At 40.1% G+C, this 12,176-nt stretch overlaps 1 protein-coding gene across 1 annotated transcript; it reads left to right on the top strand.

Annotated features, from left to right (window-relative positions):
• Positions 1–3,772: 3,772 nt before the first annotated feature.
• Positions 3,773–11,538, top strand: pdp2 (pyruvate dehyrogenase phosphatase catalytic subunit 2). The gene is made up of 2 exons (XM_002941994.5): positions 3,773–3,904; positions 9,579–11,538. The coding sequence occupies exon 2, from the start codon at positions 9,643–9,645 to the stop codon at positions 11,251–11,253; it is 1,611 nt and encodes a 536-aa protein (XP_002942040.2). The 5' UTR covers positions 3,773–3,904; positions 9,579–9,642; the 3' UTR covers positions 11,254–11,538.
• Positions 11,539–12,176: the final 638 nt, after the last annotated feature.

Genomic DNA, 12,176 nt, shown 5'->3' on the forward strand with positions numbered 1-12,176 from the left:
ATCATCTATCTATCTATCTATCTATCTATCTATCTATCTATCTATCATCTATCATATATATACAGTATATAAAGAGAGAGATAATTCCCACATATCTGGGCTTATAGATAAATAGATATAGAGATCAAAGACAGCACTGTGTTCCCTCATCAATTAAGTAAGTAGCAACACAAGCAACATTTTGTTTTTTTTAAGGGTCCTATGAAGGACTATTATCAAGGATCATGTAAGAGCCGAAACTTACCTTGTGTGTCAACTTACTGAATAAATCATTGATGACTGAAGACAGAGTACTGTATGTACTTGTATATACATCACAATTTAAAGACTGCAGCACCAGCAACTGTGATATGTTCTGTTTAGTATATACTTCTGTATACTAAGTAGTCTTAGTAAAGCTAAACAACTCAGAGACATTGACACATTTTGACATCTTGCCTCAGCTTTACATTTAGGGCTTAGGAACATTCACACTTCAGGTTATTCTGGTCGATATTCACCTGCTGTGTGCAGTGACAGGCAGATTCTACTCATCTAGACCAGGGGTCTCAAACTCGCGGCCCTCGGTACAATATTTTGTGGCCCGCACCAACGCCTTCTCAAAAGCAATGAATGGATTGCGATTTTTATTGCGATTCAAGGGATAATGCAAGGCACGGCGGTCGGGAGCTGCTGATTGCGGAAATGACGTTATGCCATCATAACAGTTATTATGGGAAGACGTTCTGTGTGCACAATTAGCTGCTAAGGAGCACCCTGGCCAATGAAGTTTCTCTGGGTGCAGACACAAAATAAAGCAGCTCAGAGTGGAGGGGCAGTTTCTCAGCCTGCACTTATATGCAGGCTGAAAAAAGCCCTGTGTGACAGTAGCCCTAGGGTAAAGACACACGGAGCTACTAGTCGCAGCTACTTGTCACAGCTACTAAAATAGACAATGCTGATCATTTATTTATAATTGTCTCTATGTGTATCCCTTAGGGTGAAGACACATGGAACTACTTAGTAGCAGCTACTTGTCACGCCTACTATACACCAGAAAATACCCTGCATTAGACAATACTGACAATTGCCTCTGCTAAAACACAGGTAGAGACAATTATTAGTAAATCAGCATTGTCTACTTCTGTAGCCGCAACAAGTATCTGCTACTAGTAGCTCTGTCAGCGTAGGACCAGCCCTAGTGGGCCCCGGCGGTCTAGATCCGATCCCCCCCGTCGATCCACCGTCTCCATCCCCTGACGCGTCGCAGGTAAGTTTCTTTTAGGAGCGCTCAGGGAGGGGGTCGGTGGGTATTGTCGGCCTCTGCAGGGGGTGGGTGGACGGGGTGAAGGCAGTGTGGGCCATTGGGGGTGCACGGGCCCCTGAGGCAGAAGCCCCGGTGGGCCCTGCACCCCCCAGTCCGACCCTGAGCTCTGTGTGTCTTCACCCTTAGCTTTTCCCTCTTCAAATAACATATTCAACATTGGCCCTCAACCATAGCCCATCCCTTCCCCCCCAACATCAATGCTCATTCCTAAGCCATCAGGCCTCCATGGGGGGGGGGGGGGGGGAGGAGACTGATAGCTGAGAGATAAGCACTAATACTAGAGGAGGGAAAGAGGACTGTGTAAAGTGTGGGGGTTAGGGGCTGAACTGGTGAACTGAGACCCAAGCAAGAAGCTGAGAAGATATTTGGAGCTATGTGGATGTATGAAGAATTTTTCTTCTTTTACACTCCATAAGACAGCAATCAATTATCTTTTTTTTCCTCTCAAGGCAACTTCCGAGATTTCACTGAAATCGTGCTGTCGCGTATGCCATCCCACCGGCGATTTACATTTTCACCGGTGGGATGGCATTTCGGGGAGATTAGTCGCCCACGAACAGGGAGATTTGTCGCGGGCCACTAATCGCCCTGTTCGCGGGCGACTAATCTCCCCGAATCGCGAGGCATTTTCGGCAATTTGCCGAAATCGCGCCGCCGCGTGTGCCATCCCACCAGCGACTTACATTGTCGCCGGTGGGATGGCAACTGATGGCAACTCAGGGAGATTAGTCGCCCGCGAACAGGGAGATTTGTCGCGGGCGACTAATCACCCCGTGTGCCAGAGCCCTAAATGTAAGAAAAAAGTGAAGTAGTTGAGATATGGCACTATCCTGATTTATAGGGCTCATGTTAAACATAGTGCTTTATGGCCCATTTAGATGCAAAGAGAGTGAAGGACGTTTCTGTAAGATTTAACAAGACAAATTTATTTGTTGAGAGGAAAACATTGTATTCACTGATTGGGAGTCTGAAACTATTGTCTGACTAAATGTTTTTGTCGGTGCCTCTGGCTTGTGCAGTGGTTAATAGTTTACGATTATTTGTCTGTTTAGGGATTTGGATTTCAGTGAAGCACAGCAAATCGCTATCTTTTGTAACTCACAATGGGAGTCAATTTAAAGGGGGAGGGGCAGGAGTTGCTGTTGTTGCATGCATAATGGAAAGCAATAAGTACAGTCGTTACACTCATTGATGCCATTCATTAAAGGTACTTGCATCCAAATACACTCCTTGCCCTTTCTTTTAGTTGTGCTTGGCACCACTGCATCCATTTCTCTTTCTCTGTGGAATCGCTTGTTTATTAATGCTTTTTTGTTTTTTGACTAAACTAACCATAGTGTGTGCAAATGGGATAGGGACCTTAGATTGTAAGCTCCTCTGGGGCATGGACTGATGGGAATAATACTTTCCTTTCTGGTCTTTCCTACTGAAACTTCAACATGCTGCACACTTTTGGTAATTTGAGCTAAAAGTAAACATTTCCTCCTGCATGCAACTTTGCGCTACTTAGGAAAAATATAACGACGCAAAGGGCTTTCCACCAGCAACTCCTATCATTGCCGGTGGAAAGCCATTTCGGAGTAGTTAGTCACCCACAATAGATATCTGACGTGCTCCCTGGGTCCTTAGCCTAAAGGTTAGTGATGTCGATTTGGTAATATGGAATGATTTTGGGTTACGGCCAATAAACATATATCGCTACTAAACAATTTTGAAGTGCGAATTGAAGAACAATTATGTTAATGTTCTTTTTCACATTGTTTTACATTGGTGATACAATATGACATCAAAATTAGCACCTTTCCACCTTTCCCACCATAACCTGTTTATTAGACACAATTTGTGTTTTGCCGCTGAGAAAGGTTATTGTCTTAATCACCAAAACATCAGTCTTCACTAAGACCTGTGAGTGTGGACCCCTTTCTTCCTGGTGGTTCTATTTGTGTGTATACAAATATACAGGTATGGGATCCTTGATCCGGAAACCCGTTATCCAGAAAGTTCTGATAACCTTTTCCGATTACCTTTTTCTCTGTAATAATAAAACAGGACCTTGTACTTGATCCCAACTAAGATATAATGAATCATTATTTGAGGCAAAAAACAGTCCTATTGTTTTTTTTCAATATTTAAATGATTTTATGGAGATCCAAATTACATAAAGATCCCTTATCTGGAAAACCCCAGGTCCCGAGCATTCTGGATAACAGGTCCCATACCTGTATATATATATATGCACCCATATGATTATATGTCAGTAAACTTAAGAACTTGTGGCAGCGTGGTGAATCTTAATAGGATGGCATTATGTTCTGGCCCTGTACAGAGTTCCCTTAGTATAAAGCAGGATACAGTGCTTATTGTGACAGTGCAAAGCCAGAGCATGGTTAGTTGTGACTCCTGAGAGGGGTGTGTTTGTTGAGGCAGGAACTTTGGCAGTTGCAGAGCGGGGAGGGGGAGGACCCGGACATGAGGGCATGGCTCTAGAGTCTGAAAATATCAAGGCTGTTACATAGAGAGCTCACACATTTGTGCTTGCACGTACTGTACAGGGAGGACTGAGAGTTGTGGGCCTGACAGCTGGAGCTCATTTACCTGGTAAGATAATTTGATATTCACAGCATGACTGCAAGTTTCTGCTCTTCTTTACTTGGACTAATCTAATCTGGTGGCATAGCAATTTATTTCAGTAGCTGTATGTCTCAATACTGGTTCCTGATTTGAATGGCAATGAGTATCTTGTACAATTATGTTGAACTGTTGGATGCCTGGTTAGAATTAGATTATACACTGTTTGGCAGCTTCCAATAAGCAAGTCTAAAAGTTTGTGCAGCAAAAATATTACGTTTCTAACACTCTTTTTCTGAACTACACATTTCAGCATTTTCCTTATAGTCATACGCATACACCTCGGGACAATCGAACATAGACAGTAGGAGGAAGTTCCGTGGTAAACTTCTACAGGATTCAAAGGGAATATTTCTATCCAATGTTTTGAAATGTTCTCACGTGTTATGATTTCACATTATGGCCTGACTCATTGGTCTATAAAATAACTCCCAACTGTACGTCACGAAACAACTGTAATTACAGGTGATACTGTATTTAAATTGAATAATCAGCCATTACCAGTTACAGCACAGATAGATACAAGTCCATCAGTGATTACTAATGATGGGAATATTGATTGAGATTATGAATAATACGGCTGACTATTGCTTCACCTTCCCACCAATATGGGCTGACACAGAAAGGTGTAATGATTTTTGCAGCTGACTTACTTATTGACTTGTACATCAGAAGTAACCTACTCAATGACAACAGGAAGAGAGTGCAATTTAAAAACATTAAACTAATGGAAAAAGTGGGTCTCATTTACAAATTGCAGGGCCCAAAAATGGAGGGCACAATCCACTATGTTTTTTTTTATTCTGCCCCGCACTTAGAATTACGGGCACATGTTTTTGTACTTTACAGAATGGAACGCAAGGACCTATGCGAATGCGAAGCGGCACATTTTTGTGGAAATGTTGTTGCACCTCACAGATATGCTGATATGCCCTGGCACAAGAGCTTAATAATTAATTCTGTAAATGACCTGAAGGAGGGTAAATTGCAGATATTCTGTGCAATTTACCACATTTTTAGCCACAATGCACCATGGGGTAGTAATGCATATACATAGTCTGTGGGAAGTGCCACAGCAGCCTTATCAAATATAATAAAATCTGCAAATGTTTTTTGCTAAATTGCCTTCTCTTCTCCTACCAAAGGCTTAGGTTATATGTTGCTATCAAATATGTAACAGAGTGCCAGTGACATAGATTCTATGTTTCCACATTCCTTTCCACATTTGCTATTTGTCTAGTAACTCATAGCAACACATCAGCAAATAGAATAATTTGGTCAGCTGTTTGCTATGGGTTACTAGACCTGGGCAAACTTTGCACCTTTAATTTCATCACCTTGTAGGTGTTTTAATCACTCAGTATCAGTTATATGTTCACCAGTGGTAAATGCACATTAGCAAGCAAACTAGCAGATGGACTTTCCGTTCTAATATAATGTAATTAATTAAGTCAATATTAGCTGCTGGCACCTAGCTCTCGTATGATTCCTGGGCAGTTCAACTTGACACTGACCTGGGGGTGGTGCAAGTCTCAGATTATTACCAAACAGTGACACTTGCACCATCACCCAGACCCAGGGTGAAAAAACAGGTAACATTAGGGAATAGTAATACTGGGAGAAGGGCAAAAACAGGCTTCTGATTAAGTGTCAGATGGACAGGCTTTTTGAGATGAGTATATAATAAATCTTTTTTTCTTTTTGCCATGGGAATGGCCTGTTTTTGGATTACCAGTGTGCCCTTCCACTGTCTTTTTTGTTTTGATGTTTAATGATGTGTCCATTCCCTGGTTTTGGGGTTGGAGCACCTGGACCATTTGCTTTACTTTGGTAAGCCTTTAAGAGGCTATGTATGCTGTTTTGCTAAAAACATATATCTATGAGAGTTTTAATAGTAATAACAGTTCACGACATCAGCAGCCTGAGATTTGTTTGTAAAGAGTGGAATGAGGAAGTGGTTAAAAAAAGCACCCAGCACTGGCATGGTATTATTGGCATAACACTAGTATCATAGAGGTCAGTTTCACTTTAATATATTTTTGTGCAGAGCTTATGTTCATGTTTAAAGAATCTGTAATTGTTGATTTGGGTTGAGCTCCTAGAAGACTCATGGTCAAGGGACTATTTAACATGACAAAATATGGACATGGACATACCCATTGACAGTAAATGTATAGACCAGAATTGTCATGCTGCAAAATATGAGCAATGTAAATAAAACCCTGCGGGCCTATGATAGTATAAAGGAGGCAGAAACAAGTAGATGGTATATTGGAACAGTAATACCTTTCAGCACAAGACTCACTTGAAAAGTGACATTGTCCAAGAAATTAGTAAGAAAATAATGATTTGTTCTTATAGGGTGCCATCATGGTATATGGTGAGGTAATTGAGCCAAATGTATGCATAAAGGTATCAACTTACTAGTGTATTAACATTTTTTATACACATTTACGACAGTGCAAGGCACAGGATTTGGCTTGAGATAGCTGAAGTTATTTTAGCAAGCAATAATTTTAGCAAGTTATGTTATCTTGTTTGGAATAATCTAGTGTCAGTGCCTAATATTGACCATATTTGGTTTAAAGTGGCATCACAATATAACTATTTAAAACATTAGTGTATTATCAATTCATGTATTAGAAATTGTATACAAATGTATAAAATCAATGTATTATAGTGTGTTAATGACACTATAAATTATATAAAAATTATACAATTTTACAGGTATCATTCTTACCCCATTAGAACCACCAGTGAGGACGATGTGATATCACTTCCCACCAAATAATTATTTTGTTTGTAGTTATTTCACATCATATTTTGCTTACCTGGTTCCCAATCACTGAAAACATATTTTATTTTGCGCATTGTGTCTGTTTTAGCCAGTTTCATGTTTACACTGAACTATTCCTTTAAGTACTTGCTGTCTTGGTGGGGATGACATTGTATAAGACACTTCGAGAGAAGGTATTTAGCATAACTAATAATTATACTTTTTATCCACTTTAGACCCCCATATGTAAAAAAAGCGCTAAAATTGCCCCTGTGAAATAAGTCAAAGCAAGCAATAACTTGGTTGTTTTTAAACAGATGACCAATAAGGGTGAAGACACACGGGCCGCAACTTTTTAAAAAGTTGGTTGTGGCGACTTTCCAACCATAGGGTACTGTATAAGTTGCTGCGACTAATCGCCCAGGGTTCTTCGCTGCGTGGATTAGTCGCCACAAATTTTTAAAAGGATGCGGCGACTATTAGCCGCATGTGTCTTTGCCCTAAATGCTACCTGCTAATTGGTTGCTATTGGTTACTGCACCTGGGCAAACGTAGTGCTTTTCATTACTTACCCCCCTAATCTTTTCTTCAAGGAGCTGTAGATTACAGTATCTCAAACTGCTTTTGTATTAGATAAGTGCTCAGTTATCTCAGTCTCTCAGTGTTGTGTTATCTCCTAGAAGTACTACATTGGCATATATGTAAATGCAAACCCAAAATCCTTCAGATGCGCACACTCATTGACCTTTCCAGTGTCTTGTGAGATGATTTTTCTGTTGTTGTTAACTAGAATTACAGCAATAATACATGACATGGTAGCTGCTTTTATGTAGAAGAAAGTGAAATAAGTCACATGATAACTAAGCTATTTAGAGCTGGATAATAAATGGGAAAAGTAACTATGTATTGCTCATTTATATCTCCAATATTAGGCAACATTAGAAATGCCTCTGAAGTACGCATAAAGGCATATTCATTTAATAATATTTGTGCTTTAATGCTACTGAGTTATGGTGCAGAACTGATGCTTTTACTATTGTCACTGTAAGGACAATGACACACAAGGAGCTTAGTCCCCTGTGATAAATCTATTTATATATCTATATATATCTATATATAAATCTACTGTGGGCTATTAATCTCCCGAGAATACTTTTCTCATCACTGATTGCTTTATTTTTCCAAAGTTGTCTCGCATGGAAAGTTTGGACAACTTCAGAAAAAAAGTGTTTTTTGACAGATATCAGCTAGTAAAATGTGTGTTTTGCAAGAAGCATATTACAGTATGCTCTACAGTAATTCTTTTTTGGATAATTCATGTCATGTCAAAGCTATGTAATTATGTGGCATAAAAACGCCAAGTGTGACACAGCTATCACATTTACACACTATGGTATACAGCAAGTTCCCCAGCATCACACTTCATTTCATGCAAAACTCCCAGCACCTTTACACTAATGTGTAATCAGTTATCATGGGGCACCATACTACTGCTAGCAGGGCCTTGCCCCAGGGCCCCTCATTATTAGCCAAATAGTTACCTGGGCCCTCTGGGTAAAAATTGGGCCTCAATGGAAAAAAGCCTCATAAATGCATTGCGACATCCCTAATTCATGTGGCCACCCCCATTATACCTTAACTGTGCCCATTATCTGCCTGAACCCCAGCCACTCCTTTGCAAACCCCATCGTCTTTGCGTACTTTATTGTAACTGGGTATTCCAGTCAGGTGCGTTATGGAAGAAGTGGGCTCCAAGAGACACATAGGTGTCTCTGAGTGAAGTACCTACTGTACCTCCAAGTATTCCCCATCCTGAATAAGCAAAGAGCCCCAGCAGCAGCATTTTTACGCAACTCCTTCACTGTAGTATGCAACCCTTAGCATCAGTTCACTTCCCCACATTCTTTGCTGCACATACTGCCATGCCAGACATGCAAGCAGTACTTTCACCAGAACCTGGTTGTAACTCAGTGGTTCCACCAGCATAAACAGGCACACTTGTGCTGATTTAGCAGAAGAGGTAGGATTGACACAAGGGCACGACTTCATAGAAGTGCAGGGAAGCCAGAAGCTTTTAGCGTTATTGCAGTTGTGTATGTACTGACTGTTGACTAGATTTCCTTTTAGCCTGTGTTAAGATTACAAGATTAACCATATATATCTGTGCTGTTAATCCTGCAGTTGTTTCAGTATACTCATCAGGCGACACGGAACCATTAGCATACAGCTACCCAGAATTGCTGCTGTAGGTTTATAATCCTATATTTCTTTGTTTTTTTGCATGGTAAGTCTAGTTTCAAACAAAATGTTCAGCGCCTTCCTGTAAGAATTTGTTCTGCCTAGTATATTCTGTATAGGACCTGTGCATGCATTAACAAAATTCTTTAAAAGAGTTATGTAAACCCAATGACTGCAGGCATAATGAGAATCCTTGGAAGAAAAGTGACAACTGACAAGGAAAAGGGTTTTCCCTATTCTGCTGGGGGAAGTGCTGGGGGTGGAGATGTGAAAGGACTCATTCACCCCATGGTTTGAAGTAGAGACTTGGCTCCATCTGCTGTTCTTAGAAAGGATATACAGTTGCCTGAAAACAGTGTCTAATGTTGATTTAAGTAACAATTTAGATCTTAGATCTTTTTTATGGACTTGGCTTTTGAGTCGCTCTGCTGCACTAGTGAGAGATGAGCTGCACACAGACCTTTTTCCCTGTGGTTACAGGGTGTTGCTATATAGACTTCAAGTAACTGTAACAATTCCTACATGAATTTTAAAACTGGTTATTTTTTTTTCCCAAGGTGATCACAAGTATGCATACACTTGTACTCTGACTTTTACACTGAAACACTTTTGTTCTTTTTTTCATTAAAGGATTTCAAAGTATATCGTGTTTCTGAAGGCTGGAACTGAGCAACAAACAGATCCTTAGGTTAGAATGTCAAGAACTGTTTCTTGTTGGATTTTAAAGTCTGCAAAACAGAGCTTAACTGTGATCCACGGAGAGAAACGCTGCTACTCCAAATGTCTTCTGAGTCGACACCACATTAAATGGAGGAGGCCAATTAAATCTAAGGCAGTCAGTCAGAAGTGGCTTTGTTATCCTGTACATGAAATATCCGTTTCAAGCGAGAGATCTTTTAGACAGACTTCTTCAGAAAATGATGTGCAATTCTTGTTAAACCCAACCCAAATTAACTACATACTCAGGGCAAATGAACTGTCCTACAAGCCAATAGAGTTTGATGGAAAGAATCCAAGCACTGTCTTGAAGTTTGAGAGCAACCAGTTGGCTTCTAATACACCATGTGAGGACCGCAGGAGTGCAGCAACATGCCTGCAGACCAATGGGCATTTGTTTGGAGTTTTTGATGGTCATGCTGGATCTGCATGCGCTCAGTCAGTCAGCGAGCGGTTGTTTTACTACATTGCTGTCTCTCTAATGTCTCAGAAAACTCTTGAGGATATTGAGTTTGCCAGTGAACACTTGAAACCAATGCTTCCAATTCTCCAATGGCACAAGCACAAGAATGATCACCTGTATAGAGAGGTTGCTTCCCTCTATGTGGACCATCTCCGTGTTTATTGGCAAGAGCTGATTAATCTAGATAATGAATCTGGAATGAGTTTGGAAGATGCTATGGTGTATGCTTTCCAAAGGCTGGATTCTGACATCTCCCTTGAAGCCCAGGTGCCCACTAATAATGAGTTTCTCAGAAACCTCACTCTGCAAGTAGCCTTTTCAGGAGCAACAGCATGTGTGTCTCACATTGATGGCATTCATTTGCACATTGCTAATTCTGGTGACTGCCGTGCCATTTTGGGTGTTCAAGATGACAATGGAGCTTGGTCAGCTGTTCCGCTTACAGCAGATCACAATGCCTTTAATAAAGCTGAGCTCCAAAGATTAAATGCTGAACACCCACCATCAGAAAAAGATACCTTAGTGACTGATAACCGACTGCTGGGTATTTTAATGCCCTTTAGGGCATTTGGAGATGTAATTTTCAAGTGGAGTCGGGAACTGCAGAAAAGTGTCCTACTAAATGCTTGTGATTTAGAACCTTTAAATATTTATCAGTATTCGCCTTCAAACTACCATACTCCTCCTTATTTAAGTGCTGAACCAGAGGTAACCTACCATAAGTTAAGGCCACAGGATAAGTTCCTTATAATGGCTTCTGATGGCCTTTGGGACATGCTGGAGAATGAGCAAGTGGTCAAGCTTGTGGCCAATCACCTATTAGAAAATTTCCTGCAGGAGCCTGAATTGTCTGCTCAGAAGCGCAGCTTAGGAAACATGCACAACCTGTTGCTTAACAGACAATCGAAGAAAGTTCCTGTCCCAGACCAAAACATTGCAACACATCTCATCCGGCATGCCATAGGCAGCAACGAAGATGGGGATATTGAGCAAGAGAAACTTGCCACCATGCTGAGCTTGCCAGAGGACTTGGCACGGATGTACCGAGATGATATTACAGTAACTGTGATTTTCTTCAACTCCAGTGCAATTGAAACATACTACAAGGAAAACAACAATTCTTAACCATATTTTTCAGTGATCTGTTTACTCTAAGGAGTAGAGAAATCTGTCTTTTTTATTAACATTCAGCTTTGAGAGTAGATAAAAACCTCTGATCACACTAATGCTTCCCTTATTATTAGACTTTGCTTGTCATCGAACATGTACTGTTTTTTTTAAAAGTAATATTTTATTATTGTTACTGTAATCTCTTCTGTAAAGACAGCATTATTTTTATAATAAAATAATATGGTATAGCCTTGGGTTTAGAATATGCAACACACCCAGGCTTCAGAGCACAAGTCACAACAAGCTTCTGGCATAACATTTATTTTTTTTGACTATAATATGCTGAAGTAACTCGAACAGATATCTATAACTAGTTAGTTTAATGTACAAAATTTGTAGCTGTGCCTGTGCAGGGAATTAAAAGAAAAATATACCCCCAAACAATATGTTGCATAAACAAGCTCAAATGTAAAACCCTTATTCATCTAAATATTTTTATAATCCATTTTCATAATAATATACCTTTTCAGTAGAATGTGCCACTGGGTAATCCTAAATAGAAAAGTGACAAGGACTGTCCCCTGGGATCATACACAAACACAAACAAGCCAAGGCACACATACATGTTAGGCTGCATCAGCCAATTAATAGACACATTTCTGTCTTTTATTCCCACATTTCTTCCTGTTAAAGTTAGAGCTGCATTTTTTTTCCTGTCAGGTGATCACAAAATGGTGGCTCAAGGGAAAAGATGTAAAATGATGACATTTATTATGATATAAACTATCTGTTGGCTAAGTATTCATTTTGGGGGTATAGATTTCCTTTAAAGGGGTGAATCACCTTTGAGTTAACTTTTACAATGATATAGAATGACTAACCTTTCAATTGACCTTCATTTTTTGAATTGTTTGCCTTCTTCTCACTCTTTCAAATGA

Source organism: Xenopus tropicalis, chromosome 4 (genome assembly GCF_000004195.4).
Source record: "Xenopus tropicalis strain Nigerian chromosome 4, UCB_Xtro_10.0, whole genome shotgun sequence".
In the NCBI taxonomy this organism is placed as follows: Eukaryota; Metazoa; Chordata; class Amphibia; order Anura; family Pipidae; genus Xenopus; species Xenopus tropicalis.